Source organism: Chanodichthys erythropterus, chromosome 2 (assembly GCF_024489055.1).
Source record: "Chanodichthys erythropterus isolate Z2021 chromosome 2, ASM2448905v1, whole genome shotgun sequence".
Classification (NCBI taxonomy): domain Eukaryota; kingdom Metazoa; phylum Chordata; class Actinopteri; order Cypriniformes; family Xenocyprididae; genus Chanodichthys; species Chanodichthys erythropterus.
This window is the reverse complement of record NC_090222.1, coordinates 8,411,398-8,430,539: the sequence shown is the minus strand read 5'-3', so window position 1 is coordinate 8,430,539 and position 19,142 is coordinate 8,411,398. Positions and strand designations below refer to the sequence as shown.

At 34.7% G+C, this 19,142-nt stretch overlaps 1 protein-coding gene across 1 annotated transcript in view; it reads left to right on the top strand.

Moving 5' to 3' along the window:
- Window positions 1-19,142, top strand: part of cdkal1 (CDK5 regulatory subunit associated protein 1-like 1) — a 472,612-nt gene that overhangs the window by 190,442 nt on the left and 263,028 nt on the right. The window contains exon 7 of the mRNA XM_067400691.1: window positions 14,914-15,034. Coding sequence (XP_067256792.1) covers window positions 14,914-15,034 — 121 coding nt within the window. The remainder of the gene's footprint in view (window positions 1-14,913; window positions 15,035-19,142) is intronic.

Here is a 19,142-nt window from a genome sequence, read left to right as displayed (position 1 = left end):
AAAAAGCACAACATTTTGTTTTTACTCTGAGTGTACACAAAAGAAAGAAGATATTCCAGAGATTAAAATGGTGTATAACTCTTAATTGTATGTGCAACATTGACAGAGTATTTTGAGTCTCTTTCACACTGATAAGAAAAAAACCACGGTGGTATCGCCGGCGATACCGTCAGACCTCAGTGTTAAAGCCATGGTTAGTGACCACTGGAAGCCTGATAGTTCCTGGAATGTCCTGTTCTTTTTTAGATTAATTTGTGGACTAAATGTGCACAGAGTGCCTTCCGACTGCAAGTATGAATTGAAAACACAGTATCCAGCGCTCAGAGTGATGACAATAAATACTGAATAAACATTACTCCTCTGTATAGAAAATTGACATACACATATGAGAATCCTTGCCTGGCAAGTCCAGAATGATATATCTTCTACAAGATCAGTCTGGTCAGTCCGCCCTCCGTCGTGCCTCGAGTCAACTCCAAACCGTACCGTGCATTCAGATTAGTTTATTTCAGTAAACAGCGTCACTCTAGTGAGGCGAAAGTCCCTTCAATATCAACAAAGATGGCGCACGCGAGACCCGAGAGTTTGTTCTAATCAGCCGTGAATTCAGTTTTAAATGACCAAAAACACATTAAGTCATTAAAACCCCAGCAGCTGACAGCACTAGAAGATTTTATTTCAAAAGAAGACGTTTTCGCTTTGCTTCCCACTGGCTTTGGGAAAAGTTTAATAAATCAGTTAGCTCCGCTCGTTGCAAAGATGTCGTTGTGTGAAACTCCTGTTGTGTTCGTGGTGTCTCCTCTACTTGCACTCATGGAGCAGCAGGTAACGGAGGCCTCCAAGCTCGGAGTTACCGCTATGCAGTTATGCTATCTGCCCTTCTCTGATTGGTTTACTCTGCTTCCTGTTTGCTCGGATTTGCTCCGCCCTAGAAATCAAATTGATTCAATGGCGACCAGACTCATCCATTGGTACAGCGATGAGGCTGGATTTTCCAGGCAATGAGAATCCATCAATATTTCTCCAAACGTGCAAGCTAAAAGGCTATATGAAATGCAATAGAGGTAACATAATTGTTTTGTTTGACAATTGAATTGTTTCATAATTGACACTTTGCATCACAGAAATGCATTATATTTTAAAGTATATAATAGAATACCATTATTTTAAATTGTAATAATATTTCACATTATTGCTGTTTTTTCTGTATGTTTGATATACACCATGATGAGCTTGAGACATGATCACAGAGGGTTTTTTTCACAGCCTATCTGACTGAAAGGCCTCATTATTATGCAAGTCATTACAGCTCATTATGCGATTCTTACAGGATTATTCATGATGATTCACGCCTCTACGTCTTACAAAAACTAAATCAATATATTGTTATATATGAACAAGAAGGCAGGATCAGTTTTACATCATTTTGAAATACCCATTTTGCAAAAAATCTAGTCTACAACCTCCAATACCCAGAAGTCTTGTGAACACAGATTACATATATATTTTTTAGCTTTATTTCAGTGACTTAAGTTTTTTTGTTTTTTCAATAACCACGCATAAACGTTATTCCTTCAAAAATACAAACATGTATATACATGTTCCTCACATATTTTTGTAGCCTATTTTGTGCTGAATACAGTGTAATGACACTTTTTCCATTAATATGTTTATGAACAACTGAAAAAAACACAAATGTCAGGGCATGTCATAACTTCTTCAGGGCCCCGAAAATCCTCAAACCCCAGAGGGTCAAGAAAAATCTCATAGCTAAGAAGTTTTACTACTATTTAGGAGAACTCTTTGTGGTAAGATAAAATTATTTGTGAATATGGCCCCAGAACTATATTCTTTGGGTTTACTCCTTGTGATGGTTAAGGAAATTTGGCCTTTGTGTTTCCTCATATTTATACTTGTAGCGAATTACAGGTATTTAATCAATTAGCTCAAATCATGGGTGGGGGAAAAATAAATAAATAAATAAATACATAAAAAAAAAAAAAAAAAAAAAATATATATATATATATATATATATATAAAAATATATATATATATATATATCATAACGTGTTATGATTAATTATAATATAGATCAACCAAAGAGGGAATTATGCACATATATTGTGAATTAATTACAACTGATTATAATTACATATATGATTAGTTCTAGTTCAATAGTGGTTTGAGTGAAAGACTATCCTAGTTTTTCCAGCAAACCATCAGTTTTCTCATAGACTATTATAAAAGGAAATTAGTCTCTGGCCACGATAATAACTTCCTATTATAGCCTTAAAGCATAAAGCAGTGTTGCAGAATCAAACATAGAAGTTACTTGGTTTTCTGAATGAGCAGCAGAACAATCTAACATGAATTTAATGTATTTAATATATAATAACAATATATAATGTATATAATATATGAAACTATGAATACAAAGGTTATATGGCTAAATATACACAAATAATACACGTATATAGAAAACGAAAGTGAAGTCAAGAAGAACAGAGATGATCAAAGGAATGGCAAATTACAAGCAGGTAAAACCTTTAGGAGCCAGCAAGGAAACTCAGTTTACACATAGCTTAAAGTGCATGGAAAGAAGTTGTTACTTGCATAAGTTCAGGTGCTGTAGTTACTCGTCTGTCTGTAGGAGATTCAATGCGGTTTGGCAATTGGTCCTTTTCAGGGCGTTCTTCGGCGGGATTTTCAAACAAGGTTTTAACTTAAGAGTAAAATAACCAGAAAAGAAAGGAGAGAGTCCGTCTTCTAGGTGATGGAGGATGACGAAGGCTTGACAAAAGAGAAACTTGTGCAACGAAGAGACGCGTGTTATTGTGTTTTAGAGACAACAAACCATAACGCCTCCTTGGGTATGTCAGCCAATGATGAGAGTGTAATTTTGGCGGGCAAACTTTTTCTTTGTCTCCATTTATGACCTCATTTGCATGGTTTACGAAGTGTCAGATCTGAGTACATTTTCTTCGAAGTACCATTAAAAATAGAACAATGCATTTTACAGTAATGTGACATACAATGTCGAATAGGACATAAACAGTGGGGATAGTTTATACTTTAATTTTATCATTTAGAATAAAACTAACACAGCTACAGTCATAGCTAAGCTTATACACTAGGGATACATACATGCAACTTGAAATACAATGACGGGTACACTTTGGCACAGTCATATTTTGAGGATAAATGTACATACAATCTCTAGGTGTGTTTGTGTGTGTGTGTGGTGTATTGGGGTTTGGCTGGTGCCTGTGACCACATGGCCCTTAGCCCCACCAGGGTGACTCTTTGAAGTCCCTGGAGCTGGTGAGGGTATTTTCTGTTTTGCTTCACTGAGGTAACAAAGATGCCAATGGGTCAGTTTGGTCCCAGACTTGCCGGAGCCGATTTGTGGTTTACATGCACAGTTCAGGAGGCTAAAAGCATTCTGGAAATTCTAAAGTTGGTTGGCTGAACTGATCTTGTAAAGATGTTACATACTCCTGTGGAACAAGAAGTCATGGCTGGACAATTTCATGTTACTAGTCACCTTGGTGTGCTTTAAAATGTAAATATGATTGGGAATATACTTCAGAGATATTTTACTCATTAGAATTTCTAGGGGTACCAACAATTATTATTATTATTTATTTTTTTATTTTTTTCATATTTTTCACATTTACACAAGGGTGCCAATAATCACATTTGCCAAGGGTGCCAATAATTCTGACCACAACAGTACATAATAAAGATTATAAACTATATAAAATCACATATTGGTAAGATGTCAACATTTGAACCACTTTAAAGTAGAGATGTTCCGATACCCCTTTTCCATTCCCGATACCGATTCCGATACCTGAGCTCAGGGAATCAGCCGATACAGAGTACTGATCCGATACCAGGGTGCAAGGGCTCTGAACCGGTTCAAGGAACGGAAACGAAAACCGGAAACGCTCATTTAAAATGGCCATTAACCGGTTAATAACGTTAATTTTTCGTTCTATTTCATATTTTGCTTTGGCAGTCAACCAATCACGAATTCAAATAGTACAGCCTATGCAAATGTGACGCTGACGCATCCAACGTGAGTGAAATGCCCGCGCTGAAGCTCTAAAGTGAAAGATGCCCGCGCTGGCGCTCTAAAGTGAGATATGCCTGCGCTGACGCGCTAAGGCTCAGCTGTCATGTCATCACCGGTTAGGTAAGTTACAATGGCAATGCCCTGGCATTAGTTTTTCCGATGATATATGTACATTTGAGTGAAAATGAATGTCAAGTAGGCTAATGCAGCTTGTTGTGCGTTTTGAAACCAGCGAAAATTACAGGATATGTAGAACATGAGTTCACACAACACCACATCACGCACATGCAGCGGTTCAGAATAAAACTATAGGCTAACATAACATAGAAGAAAAATATAACAAAAAAAATAAAATATAAAGTAAAATGTGTGTGCCTCTAAAATACACACTGAGCCATATAAGGTTATCTACCCATTTTAGAGTGTGATTTCTCAGCTGCCACAAATACTTATTTTGTGTACTTTTTACTGTATCATTTTTTTTTTTTTTTTTTTAAGTGCCCCTATTATGTCTTTTTTAAGGTTCCTAATATTGTCTTGGGAGTCTCCTACAACAGGTTTACATGCATGCAAGGTCAAAAAACACTTTTGTTTTCTCATAATATACATTTAATGTTACCTCAGTTCTCAATGATCCGTAAACGATTCGTTAGAAGCAGTTTGAAGAATCAGTCTCTCTAAAACTCTCCTTTCTGTCAGCCTACACTGCTGATTGGGTTTCAATTTGCTCTAATATCTAATGATACAAATGTAAAACGCCGGCGCGTTTTGCAGGATTTTTTTCACATTGCAGCAAAACAGACTTAAAATACTCTGTCATTTCTTGTCTTAGAGACATAAGTAATATATCAATTGAAACTATAGAATGTCTTCTGTTGTGCTTTTTGGAAAATAAAGAAAACTAACATGATGCGTGATCTCTCCTCTCCCTCTGAACGAAGTCCAATCTGATAGTTCTCAGCAAATGAACTGTAACTTATGAATACTAATGACAAAAAAAGACACTTATGTCTAAAGAAACGTTGAAATGGCAGGTTTTAAATCGTGCAAGTCAAATCGAAAACAAACATTCTGTGTTTATGTAATCTGTATGAAAAGAGAGCCATGTCAGAAGTCTGTGATTCAGCTCATTACCCGCTAATGCGGCCACGCCCACGGAGCCAGCGCTATTCAGACGCAAATTCAGAGGCAATACATGCATACATCGTCTCAATCGTGTATTTATTGTCTTGAAAAGTGTTTATTTGGATGTTAAAGCTATGGTTAGCGATCTGTAGAAGACATGCCGTTAGTTCCTAGTTCCTTTTCTTCTTTATACGAATTTGTGGCCTAAAGGTGTACAGAGAGCGCCTTCCGGCTGCAAGTATGAATTAAAAAACACCATTCCTGAAATGTCCTCTTCTTCTTTAGAATAATTTGTGGACTAAATGTGCACAGAGAGCGCCCTTCGGCTGCAAGTATGAATTGAAAACACAGTATCCTGCACTCATTTGATGACAATACATATTACTTCTCAGTATAGAAAATTGACATAAATGTATAAGAATCCATCAATATTTCTCCAAATGTGCATGCTTTTAAGCTAAAAGCCTATATGAAATGCCATAGAGGTAACATAATTGTTCAGACACTTTGCATCACAGAAATACATTATATTTTAAAGAATATAATAGAATACCATTATTTTAAATCGTAATAATATTTCACAGTATTGCTGTTTATGATGAGCTGACACATTATTACAGAGGGTTTTTTTCACAGCCTACCTGACTGAAAGGCCTCATTAATATGCAAGTCATTTCAGGTCATTATTATGTGATTATTTTGTCTTCTCAGGTGTAACTGGTCCATTATTCATGCGTATTCATGCCTCCATGCATACTGTGTTTCTTGACCAAAAGTGTCTTACAAAATATATATTATATTATATATATATATTATATATATATATATATATATATATATATATATATATATATATATATATATATATATATATATATATATATATATATATATATACACACAATATATTGTTTTATATGAAGGAGTAGGCAGAATAATTTTTACATAATTCTGAAGCAAAAACTCTAGTCTACAACCTCCAATACCCACAAGTCTTGTGAACACAGATTTAATATACTTTTTTTGGCCTTATTTCAGTGACTTAAGTTTTTTTTTTTTTTTTTTTTTTTTTTTTTTTTTTTTTTTTCAATAACCATGCATAAACATTATTCCTTCAAAAATACAAACATGTACATACATGTTCCTCACATATTATTGTAGCCTAGTTTGTGCTGAATACAGTGTAATGACACTTTTGTCATTTATATTTTTATGAACAACTGAAAAAAGCACAAATGTCAGGGCATGCCAAAACTTCCCCAAGCCCCAAATCAGCCTCAGACTCCAGAGGGTTAACGGAGCGCTATTTGCTCGCTTTCTGTATATAATCAGTTTTATTTTTCATGCTGCTAAGAGGACCAATGGCCACGTATACAATGCAGTTTCAGGAGAGACAACCACATTTAAATGCAGAGTGAATCCACTAAAATAGCCATGATATTATATGAGAGTAAAGGCTAATATTTGGCTAAATGTTCTTTTAATTTATGGAAACCTCTAAGTGTCTGTATAGCCTATGGTGTGATTTATGCACATTTGTGTATGGGCAGATTGTTCACATGATGTAGGCAACATTTTTGTATTGTTGACACGACGGATGCATTATTACCATGAATTGTTACCATGTTGGGCAGAGTGTCTATAATGCATCAACTCAGAATGCCTAATGTTTGTTTGATCCAGCAAGTGCACTTTACTCTCTCTCACACACAGACTCAAAATTCTTTGTTCTTTGAATTATCGCAGCAGACCACTGCTCATCACTGTAAGTAAAACAAAGACTTTTAGATAACCTTGTAGAAGTTTGAAAGTTCTTCTGGCTCTGTTCATCTAATCAGAATCATGGAGGGGGAACTCTCCTGCAGATCCTACTGTGAGCGTTAGGATGAGCTGACCGCTGCACTGCCTGTCCACTTGATCAAACTACAGCAGCATGAAAGAGGAAGAAACGGCCCTCGGCCCACAGCGAGAGAGAAATATAGCAGCAAAATGTTTTAGAGGAGGAATCAGCAGCCTCAGTGCTCAAATTAGCTGCAGAGTGAAGCTTTGGATTGTGCATTCACTGAATGTGTCTACTTTTGAAGGGAAGGTGCGTGTTGCCGTGAGCACTTGTCAGTGTGGGGGTTGTCATGTTAAGCTACTTTTATCGTACTTTGAATATGTAGCTGGTTACACATTTGAAGTGTTGTTCAAATCCTAGTGCACTGCCTACACTACACATATGTCCTTCACTGTAAACTCAATCCTAGAATGCACTGATACAATCTCAGTGTAATGGGTCAGGTCTGCTGTGTCACAGCAGCAGAAAACAAGACCTTTGGTTGTCATGTCCCTCCTGATGTGCTCTTTCATTGTGGAAACAAGGGGAGACACTACACTCTTGAAATCTGCTCATCATTTTGATGCAAACTTGGTGAAATATTTGTCCAAGATTATACAAGATTAATGTTAATTTTCAGCATTTAATGCAAAATATTTGCACAATAGTTATCCTATTCAAAATAACACATACAAATGTAGAGTAAATATATTATGCTTCTTAGAGTGTACACATGCTAACTTGAAACTCTTTTAAATTGAGTAGTGTGCTTCAAGCGATTAAATTGTATCAGTTGTAAAAGCTAAAAAAAAAAATCAAAGCTTTTACTGTTTATTATTATAGTTTACATTAAATAGACATTATGTCTGTAAAAAACACAGATGCAGCAGAGCTCATGCCTCAGACTGGAATCCATACACCACTATTCATCGTAGCATGAAGTCACAGTATTTATTCTGTTATTGTGCGGGTCTGGTCTGAACGTATGTGCTTCCAATTCAAGTAAAATCACCTTTATTCATATAGCACTTCATACAATACAGATTGTTTCAAAGCAGCTTTACAGTAATAAACCGGAAAGTAATGATCAATGATGCAAACAGAGGGGGGTGGGAAGGCTGCATCACATGTCAGATTGTAATTAATTTTATTTGATATAATTCAGAATATTTCATCCTGAATGAAGTCAAAGATGATTCTATTCAGTTATGAAATGTTACTATGTGCTGTAGTGCTGATTTACTTGTGCTGTTTGTGAAATTAATGTCTGAAAGATTTCAAATAATTTTTATTGTTTCCAGCATTATACACATGTAACGTATGGTAAAATTATGCACGATACTCACAATCGCAAGCTGAAATTCAGGACCTGAAAATATCAGTACTTGGCATCTGTGTATCATTACAATATCCCCATGCAAAATATTGCGAGGCTCTGCTCGCATGTCATACCTCTAGCTTGGGTCTCTCTCTTTTTATTTTTTTTTTTTTTTTTTTTTCTTTTCTTTCTTTTTTTTTTTTAAATACAGTTATTTGCATGTAGATGGTTGTATGAATTATTTAGTAGATTTGATTACACTTGTGTCTGAATGCCTAAATCAAGCAATATAATTAAATTTAGTCTGTGATGTGTGTGGAGTCACATACTCTCTGTCTTTCTATCTCAGAGAAGGTCTAATGTTTTGTAGTTCTAATGGGCTTTTATAGGTTCTAGGTGCTTTTGTTCTTTTAGGTTTTGACCTCTTCAGGTTATTAGCAATAAACATATTTATGGAGACCATTATGATGTAGATGATGCTCATCATCAGAACCCAGTAGGCTGCTTAAAGGTACAACATGTAAGATTTTTAGATTAAATTATCCAAAAAACACTAAAACAATGTTATGTATTTTGTTGACTGGTGCACTAAATTGTCCCAAATGTTTCCAACAATGTTTAAATCCAGAGAAATCAGCTGTTGTAACCATTGTAATGGTCCATTTCATTATGTAGTCTGTTAGCGATGTCATATCTGTGCTACCCTAGATTTCGGTAGAAACCATGGAAACACCAAAGATGCTTTAATATGTTATAATATGTAATATATATATATATATATATATATATATATATATATATATATATATATATATATATATATATATATATATATATATATATATATATATATAACAATGAGTTTTCTGTCGATAAAAGTATCCGAACAGTTGCTCACCCATCTAATAAAATGCATATATATAGAGATGATGAGAGTCAGCAATGTCAACTTCATATTCGCAGCCGACACTGATTCAGAAAACCTAGTTTATTAATAAACAATTAAAATGTCTCCTTGCTGTTTTTGTCACATTCATAATCATTACTTTTGCCAGTACTTTATGGCAAGCTTTATGCGTGCGCTTGAGTTCTATATAACCTATATTATGTAAATGTTCATTATTATGGTTTATTCTCTCCAGTATTTAAGAAATTAAATTAATATAAATGATAAGTCAACTTATGGCTTAAATGAACAACTACTAGTCGACTAGAAAAAATGGTAACACTTTACAATACGGTTCATTAGTTAACATTAGTTAACTACATTAGTTAACATGAACTAATAATGAACTGCACTTATACAGCATTTATTAATCTTTGTTAATGTTAATTTCAACATTTACTAATACATTATTAAAAGCTTGTTAACATTAGTTAATGCACTGTGAACTAACATTAACAAAGAATGAACAACTGTATTCTCATTAACTAACACTAACGAAGATTAGTAAATACAGTAACAAATGTATTGCCCTTTGTTATTTCATGTTAGTTAATCCATTAACTAATGTTTAACAAATGAACCGTATTGTAAAGTGTTACCGAAAAAACTTATTTCACATATTTTTGATCCAGAATGTCACAAAGGGTATTCTGGTTTGAGCTCACTCTCTGCTCCCATGCTCTGACACAGACACACGCACACAGAGCATCGTACATTATTATAAGTTTAAAATTGTATTTGTGTATGACTAACCTGTACTATTTACAGCAAAACACTTTGCAGGTCCATCATCTCCAGTCACACAACAATTATCATCAGTTAGTCCGTGTCCCACCCCACCCCCCAACATACACACACCAGAGAAAAAAAAAAGCAATAAGCTATTCTCTTTCTAGAGCAATAATATTTTTGAAACGGCAAATTCAGTAGATAAATTCAATATAATATGCCACTACAAACAACTCTAAAATGTCAGAAACGGTCCTGTCATTTTAAATAAAGGGTTAAACTAACGTTACAGGAGATCGATTGCTGTAGACAGTGCTCTATAATTAGAGTAGGCTATCATTAGTTTTGTCCTGCTAATTATTATTTTATACCCATAAAAATAATTAGTAACTGCCAGATAAGGATCACCTGTTTTTTTTTTTCCCGTCATGGCTAACATTAGGCGTGTTATCTTAACTAATAACATTTATTAATTGGCTTATGAAGCCCACATTTAACGTTACCGAGAAAAGCTTAGCTATCCGTCAGATCCTGTAGGTCAGTTAGTACAGTTTACTACTGAACAGCTCATTTTGTCAGTGTGAAATAACACAGAAAATTAATAGTTAGTTATATATCTTCAATCTCCCCTTGAAGCCCCGACAGTCCTCAGAGAAGCTGTCATTCAACTGTGAATCACAACGACACGCCCCGTTTCTATAGCACCAAATTACTAGCTAAAATCAAACTGATCACAAAAACGAACAATTGAATATAAATCAGCGTGATAACAACTATCTTAAATGACAAAAACCATCTTTCGGAAAATTTTATTTGAAGCATAATTTATTTTTATGTTTTAACTTAAGTCTCATTCGTCTGCTTTGAGAGGGCGGGGTTTATGACCTGTACTGCATCCAGCCTCCAGAGGGCGATCAAAGAGCCCACAGCTTCACTTTTCAGCACGTACGAGGCACACCCTGTTGAAACGGGGGAAACAGTAATGTTTGATTACTCGTTACTGAAAAAAGTAATGCCGTTATTCCCATCACTGACCATGAGTAACATGTACCATGCCTCAGAGACAATGCTATTTTGTGAAGTGGCCAACATTGCTTTATTTGTAACATTTTCTCCACCATCCAACTACCCCACAATTTTAATTCATCAGATAAAGTGACTTGTATGAGTAGTAATTCAGCATTTGTGGCTATTTCATTAGAATTAAATAAAACAATGTGAATTTAAGTGATCAACATAACTGTAAACAAAGCTATTGTTTTCAAAAAGTAACCTCTAGCAGCAAAACTTGCATACTGTTCCTTTAACTAATTAACTTTAAGAGCCACAAATGACTTTGATATTTACACATAGGAAAAAGACAAACACACACTTGGCCCTGTGTGCAATAGGCCAATAAGTTAGTTCCTTCCTTCTAGAAGGTTCGTTCATATGGAAGTTTATTAATGTCAAAAGTGTTTGAGGAGAAAAAAAAAAGCCTGTTGAATTGCAGAAATTAAAAAAAAAAGAAGAAAAAAAAAAAAAAAAGAAAAAAGTGCATTGCATTAACCGTGTTTGCATTTTAATGCATTGTACTTTTAGGGCTTGCATTTTTGTGGGCTGAAATTCAACATGGTCATATACTTATGCTTTGAATTATTTCAATTCAAAACATTTAAACCCATATTTTCCTTGTTAGAAATTTGAAGATTTATATTCACCTTTCAGATTTCACTTCCAACATATTCAGTCTGTTTAAAAATACAACCTCAAATATTCAACAGGCAATTTTCGGTCCATTTTATTTTGCTTTACAAATTCACTTCCACAAATTCAGTGTTTCAACAGAAAATTGAACATTGGACAGTCGTCTGTTAGTCGTCCTCACCAGCAGGTGGTGCAAGCGGCTGTTAACGAAGACCAGAGCAACGGCTACAGTAATTATTTGAAGTCATCATTCATTTAAAAAAAAAAAAAAAAAAAAAAAAAACGGAAATAGAGCAAGTGGTAAGTGTGATTATCAGGGCCAGAATATATGCGGAAAAGCTGATAAGGACACAAAGGTATATTATGACATAATTTTCATTTTTGGGTGAACTCTCCCATTAAGTACTTCAAACAAAAGTATAAGCCTTTGACCGCGGCTTGCCCTGTTGTGCTTTGACGTGTGCTGTTTTATGTTTTATGGACATGTTTTACTTTTTAACTTACTTTTTATGGTTATATCCATATTGTACTTATCTGATCTATTAATGTAAATAAGTTCTTTTAGGAGGTCAAACGTTGTAGAAGCTCATAATTCATGTACAGTAAGGTCTGAAGATACTTGTATGAAATCATACATGAGAGAAGCCATTCAGTTGAGTTTGTGGCAAAACCTTTTACAGTGCTTCAGTATTGTTGTCTTTTACTGCATATAATTCATACTCAAAGTAGAACTGAAATGACATTCATTACAAAATGATTAGTTAAAACATTTCAAATGCACCTGCAAACTATTTTTCTAGTCTTGTATTTCGTCATTGAGAATTTCTTAAAAAATACTGTGTAAAAATCTCATCCCGTGTCTCCTCTCGTCTTGTGAGCTAACCAACTCATCACACCCCTAGTTGTAACAAGTGTTTTTGTGAAATTCGATGTCTTTATTGTTGATAATGCAAGGGAGATAGTGTGTGTATGGATAAGACTTTAATGCATACTAGGCATGTGACGGTATAGAATTTTCATGTTGCGATTAATTGATGAAGCTTTTATCACGGTATACGGTATTATCACGATATTAAAATAAGTTGCAAAACCATTTTTGTCAACTCTTTTTGTAATAAAACAAAAACAACTCTGACTGAAATTTTCAAACAGATTAAAATGCAAAAGAAGGCTATAAAGAACAACAGATAACACTTTACTCTATTTAATGCATTAACTAAGATTGAGCAATAGCTACATTTGTTACAGAAAGTGTTATTTTTTGTTAATGTTAGTTTAGAAACACAACTGATCATTGTTAGTTTTATCTCAGGTCCATTAAATAAGTTATTTTGATTTTAGTAATGTTATTAAATAGTAACTGAAAAATTAACATTAATTAATAATAATTAATACTTTATAAGTATTTTTATTGTCAGTTTAGTGATAATGAATTAACATGTTAACTAATGAAGCTTTATGTTTTCAAAGTTTTACTGAACAATAACAAATAATCAGAACATTTCTAATCATTAGGGCATGTTGTAGTCCAGATTAAAATATAAAAAATGTTTAGGTTTGAAAATAAATATTCTTTTAAGTATTCAGTATTTGGTGCTGTGATGAACAACACTGAGATTTAAAAAAACAAACAAAAAAAAACCGAATGGCTGTTTGAAGCATTTTAAAAACTTCACTAGCGCAGTTACTTTGTTTGCACGGTTTCCGTGGTAACCGCTGCACACTGCTGTTCCATCAGCACCCTCTGCTGTCAGAGAGTGAACGCGCACTTTCATTCAGCTCGTCTCCTTCACTGGTTCCGCCATGAGCTTCTCGTGCACGTTGGGATTGTTTACACCTGAGCGTGTGTCCTTTTGACGCAGAATACAGTGGTGTTGTGCATTTTATACGATTGATGGGTAAAGTATTCTTAATTGCCTTATAAAAAAATAATAATTGGTAATAAATTATTATTTACGTATTCTGAAGTGCTGGCGATTACAATATCGTGCATATTAATTATCGCGATTTATCGCATTACCGAATTTCGGCAAAAGTCTAATGCATACTTATTTGTTTTTGTCCTTTTAACATTTAAGGGCATTTCCCATGACAGCACTAGTCAATGCATGTCAGTTGCGTCTTGTAAGATGTTGTTTAAAGTAAAAACAACATCCTTGTTTACAGCAGTGCCTTTAAATATAAAAGTCTTTGTGACTGACTCACTCATAAAGTCTTTGCCACCATCTAACGGCGTATTAATGTAACTTTCACTGAAGTCAAAATCACAATCACTAACAAACCCTTTCTCAATACCAAATATGGCATGTTATTTATATAAAATATTTATTGAATATATAATGAACAGCAATGGCCATTATAACAGTACATGAAGTTTGTGCAATAGGAAATAAACACAAGCAAACAGTTCAGTCAAACATACAAAAGCAGCGCCCTAGTTAGTACAGGATTTAAGTTCAGTGTAAATATATTATTACTTAATATAGCTTTTAAGCCAAATCAATTTGCTCTGGAACAAGTAATAGATTAATAAGACCAAATATTGCCCGTTTGATATACTCAAAACGAATTATGCCTCTTTTAAATACTTTTTATTGGCTAGAAAAAACTCTCAGCCAATCAGATGCAAGAATTAGAAAGAACTGTTGTGTGTATATGTATAAACAAATGATAATATATGTATATATCATCAAAATTAATAATAATTTTAATTTGTAGCACCTATCATGAGACATCAGAACGCTTGAGAATTGTTGTGTGAATAAAACGATTTCCCGTGGACTGTGATTTGGTGTGAGTGTGCGGTTCCGAGAGCTCTCGATCTCTCCTCATTGTTACTGCTGCCACCAGAGGAATCTGAAAATTATTTTCAATGGTGTTGTGTTGTTTGAAGATGTGTGAGAACATCTGGAGGGTTCAGCTCATTGTTCTCTAAACTATAAGGAATCAGGATCATTCATGGCCACGTCTCATCTGTTCCATCTGCTCCTTTCTCTCTCTCTCACCCATATGCTCTCTAATGGCTTGAACAGCTATAGGCATTCTGGGGAAATGACAGCATGCGGCCAGTCTCTTGTGGCCTAAAGTTAATGTGTGATTATGCTGGAATGGAACACAATCCTTTATTCTCTTCTGCATCAATCTGTGTTCCTGGCTGGTGGCATGATGATTCTGTGCCATTCCTCGTGTGTGACGCTGTGTTTGTGTTCAAGGTCACTCTGTTCGTCTGCTGGGTCAGAAGAAGGAGAAAGGGAAACGACTGGGAGGAGCGCGGCTGGATTTGCCCAAGATCAGGAAGAACCCTCTAATTGAAATAATTTCCATCAATACAGGGTAAGCTGTGTTCCATACAAACATACATGAACAATTCACATCTGATGATTTTTTTTCCAGCTGAACGATTACATTGATGTAAGTGTGATCATGACTTCCCTAAATCAGCTAAACCCTGATGGGCTTCTGTGTGTGTGTGTGTGTGTGCGTGCGTGCGTGCGTGTGTGTGTGTGTGTGTGTGTGTTTGTATCTAATTGACCAATTTGTACCCATAAATGAGCTAAACCTGTCAAAATCTCCAAAAAGCTCCCTCATTTGTAAAAAAAATAGCATAAAAAATAATTCCTGTTGATGTTTGGTGTAATGACAGTATGAAGCCATCAACACTTACTGCTGGATTATAGAAGCATTTTTTAAGTTGTTCATTATGTACCTCAGGAACTGATGGTCTGTGTTAATGGTGACTTTAGCCTTGACTGATGTGTCTGAATCGAGGAGTGGTTTTATTCATTTATCAGTAGTGGAGCACAGGCCCCACATCATATTTTGATGCTCTTTTTTGATTCTGTAATGCATATATGGATAGGTTACTGTATAATCATTTACCTGTAGTACAGAGTCATTCATCATTGCTTCATTGTTGACAAATAATAGAAGACCTTTGCATGACTGTTTTCTACATTACAATGAATTGTAAGTGAATATACACCTCATCCAGCATTCTTTTTGTTTTCTGTTTTATAAGATGTCACTTTACAGTGTGAGAAACCTCTATGAACATTTCAGTGCATGGTTGAACTGTCTGAATGAATCAAACTGAATCAAACAACTTTAATGCTTTCTGCAAACCAGTTTGACTAATCGGTTGAAAAGATTTGGCATCGCCTGTTCTGATACTAAACAGCTGATAAAATTCCAGACGATATGTTTGCTGAAATATTATCAGGGAAAGTGATTCTTTGTACAGACCTTTGTACTTACTCTATTGTCAGGCAAATGATTTATCATAAGTGTTTTACTGGGACACAGGGGTATTTCACTGGGGCTTGTTCATCAGTAAAATGGATCTGTCAGTTCACCTGGTTGAATCCCGGTCTTTCAAATTTCAAGAAGATATTCTGCTTATGGTGAAGTAGAATAATTCTGCCACAAATAATGTACCATCTGGATGCCTTTGACACATAATCATAATAGCATTGCTTAGTGATTTTGGACACAGTGATCCTGATCTTGTGTGTGATGTTTGGCAGAGTGTCTTCACATTGACCATATTGGTTTTACAGTTCAGGCTGATGACTGGGTTTTTTTCTACCTTCAGTAACCTGACAGCCAGACCTGAGCTTTCAACACACCATAAACCATTTTGATGTATTCATCAATGTCATATTGTTTGTGTCACTGACAGCTTCTTAATCATTGACATCCAGTGGTGTCAGTGCTGCAGAAGAAACCTGAGCGCTGTCAGTCCCTTGTTTGCAGACCTCCAGAGGTCCATCAGTCTTGGTCGTGTCTGCCGCTTCTAATCTGCCTGTTTGTTCGACAGAATTCAACAAATTCCCCAGCATGCCGGTGGCTTAATTAGAAACTCATTGCGTAGCACCACTTAGAATCAAATGAGATGCAAATTATAACACCTCGAGACACGGATGAGAGTCACCCTGGGAGGAGAACATGCTGTTTGGGCACTTTGTGAATTTCTTCTGCGTTTTCTGTACAGTCAAGTTTGTATATTACTGAGGGCTTTCTCCTCAGGATTTTCTAAACAAAAACTGTCGGAGCAAAGTGTAGATGCTAGTCGTGTTTTTAAGGTTTTTTATTGAAGGAACTTAATTATATGTCTCATACATATTGTCTTAAAGGAATAGTTCACCCAAAAATGAAAATTCTGTCAGTAATTACTCACCCTCATGTTGATACAACCATGTAAGTCTTTCTTTCATCTTTGGATCACAAATTAATATTTTTGTGATTAAATATGAGTGGTGGAATACTCCTCCATTGGCTTTAAGGGCACCCAAACTTGTCCGTTCAGAAAGTCAGTGAAGAAAATGTTTAAATAGTCCCTGCCACTACAGTGGCTCAACCGTACGTTTCTCAAGCGACGATAATACTTTTCGTGCAAAAAACAAACAAACAAAAGAACGACTTTATTCAACTATTCATTTTCTCTCTTGTAGGCCTCTGACGTTAGTTCACGAGAGCTCCATGACGCATGCGCGAGAACTAAACTGACGACGGTCTTCTTCTACTACTACTTGTTACTGGCTGCTGACTCCTTAGGAGTATTACCGCCACCTAGTGTTCAAGATGAAGTGCTGGCATAGCCGGAAGCGCTAAACTTTGTTTACAAGCAAGTGAACGCGCGCTGTATGTAAGCTATTGAATTCGACATTATCGTCGCTTGAGAAACGTACGGTTGAGCCACTGTAGTGGCATGGACTATTTAAACATTTTCTTCACTGACTTCAACCAGAAAATCAGGATGGATCCGTGACCTGCCAATACCTCAGGTATTATATACATATATATATATATATAATACACATATATATATATATATATATATATATATATATATATATATATATATATATATATATATATATATATATATATATATATATATATATATATATATATATATATATATATATATATATATATATATATATATATATATATATATATATATATATATATATATATATATATATATATATATATATATTAGTGTCTGTTTTTACTCAAGATATTTCACATTACTATTATAAACTGATGCCAAATGAGTTCTGTATTTAAGGCAATGATCATTACCACATCATGCTCAAAGAATTACTTCAAACCCACTGATAATTAATAAGGAATTTCCTCAACATTCTTGAGGAATTACTAAGAACCTGGAACAGTATTCTAAAGTGAAAACAATGGGAACCCATTGATAATTAATGAAGAATTTGGCATCACTTTATAATAGTAATGTGAAATATCTTGAGTAAAAACAGACACAAAACATATATATAAGGTCATAAACATACCTGAGGTATTGGCAGGTCACGGATCAATCCTGATTTTCTGGTTGCAGACAACACTTGAATAAAAAAAAATAACACTCTCAAGCGCCATCCATGGAAATGGTCGAGCACGAGGAAAAACACGAAGAATTCACCATTCGTTTAAAAAACATAAATGAATAAACAACTTTCTTCTAATTCTACAGTTCATTAATGTGGTATCTACAGTGTTTAGTTTAAGTGTCGCCAGCGCATTGTTATAATGCGAGAGCGATGTACCTCTCCGCTGACAGTTGGAATCCCAGTCCCTTTTCTCTTGCAAAACGGGAGATATTACAAAACTCACAGATATTACATGTGTGCGCTCAAACTTTGACCTGCAGTACAGTAGGCATAAATCTAAGTAAATCAACTAACATTAGTAGTAAAGAAGAAAGGGCCATAACCTGATACTGAGTTTCACAGTTCATTAATAGTTACTTAATAGTTATTCCTCCTGAAGCTGAATTAGTAGTTACTTAATCGTAGTTCTTCAGGAGGCATGACTGAATTGATTAGTTACTGATTAACTAATAGTTACTTAACACAATTAAAAAACGCTATGACATACTGATTAGTTAACACATATTCCTTAGTAGTTAATAGTAGTTACTTGAGTGTTAATGAAGAACTACCGATTAATTCTGCAGTAATTACTTATTAGTTATGCAGTAAGTACGATACAGTATTCTAAAGTGTTACCAAGTAATTTAATTACTCCATAAGTAATTCAACTCATTACTAATTACTTCATAAAATCCCTATAAACCTTGACCATACAGACAATAGAAAGGAAACTTAAAAATAATTTAAATATGAGTCAAACATGGAATAGTTTAGGCTTTTATAGCTTTTTTAAAACATTTAGCTTTATTAAAACATACTATAATACTTTTTTTAGTAACAAATAAGGATGTCATGATACCAAAAATCTAGTAGTCGGTACCAGTACCACAAAAGTCAATACCACGGTACAAATATTTAAAGATAAATAAAACAATGCTATGGGCCTTTTTTTTTTTTTTTTTTTTTTTTTCAGTTGGGTCTAATGGTAGTAGGCAAAAATACCACAGAAATTGAATAATCAAATATAAAATAACTCTGCATAGTCATAATTG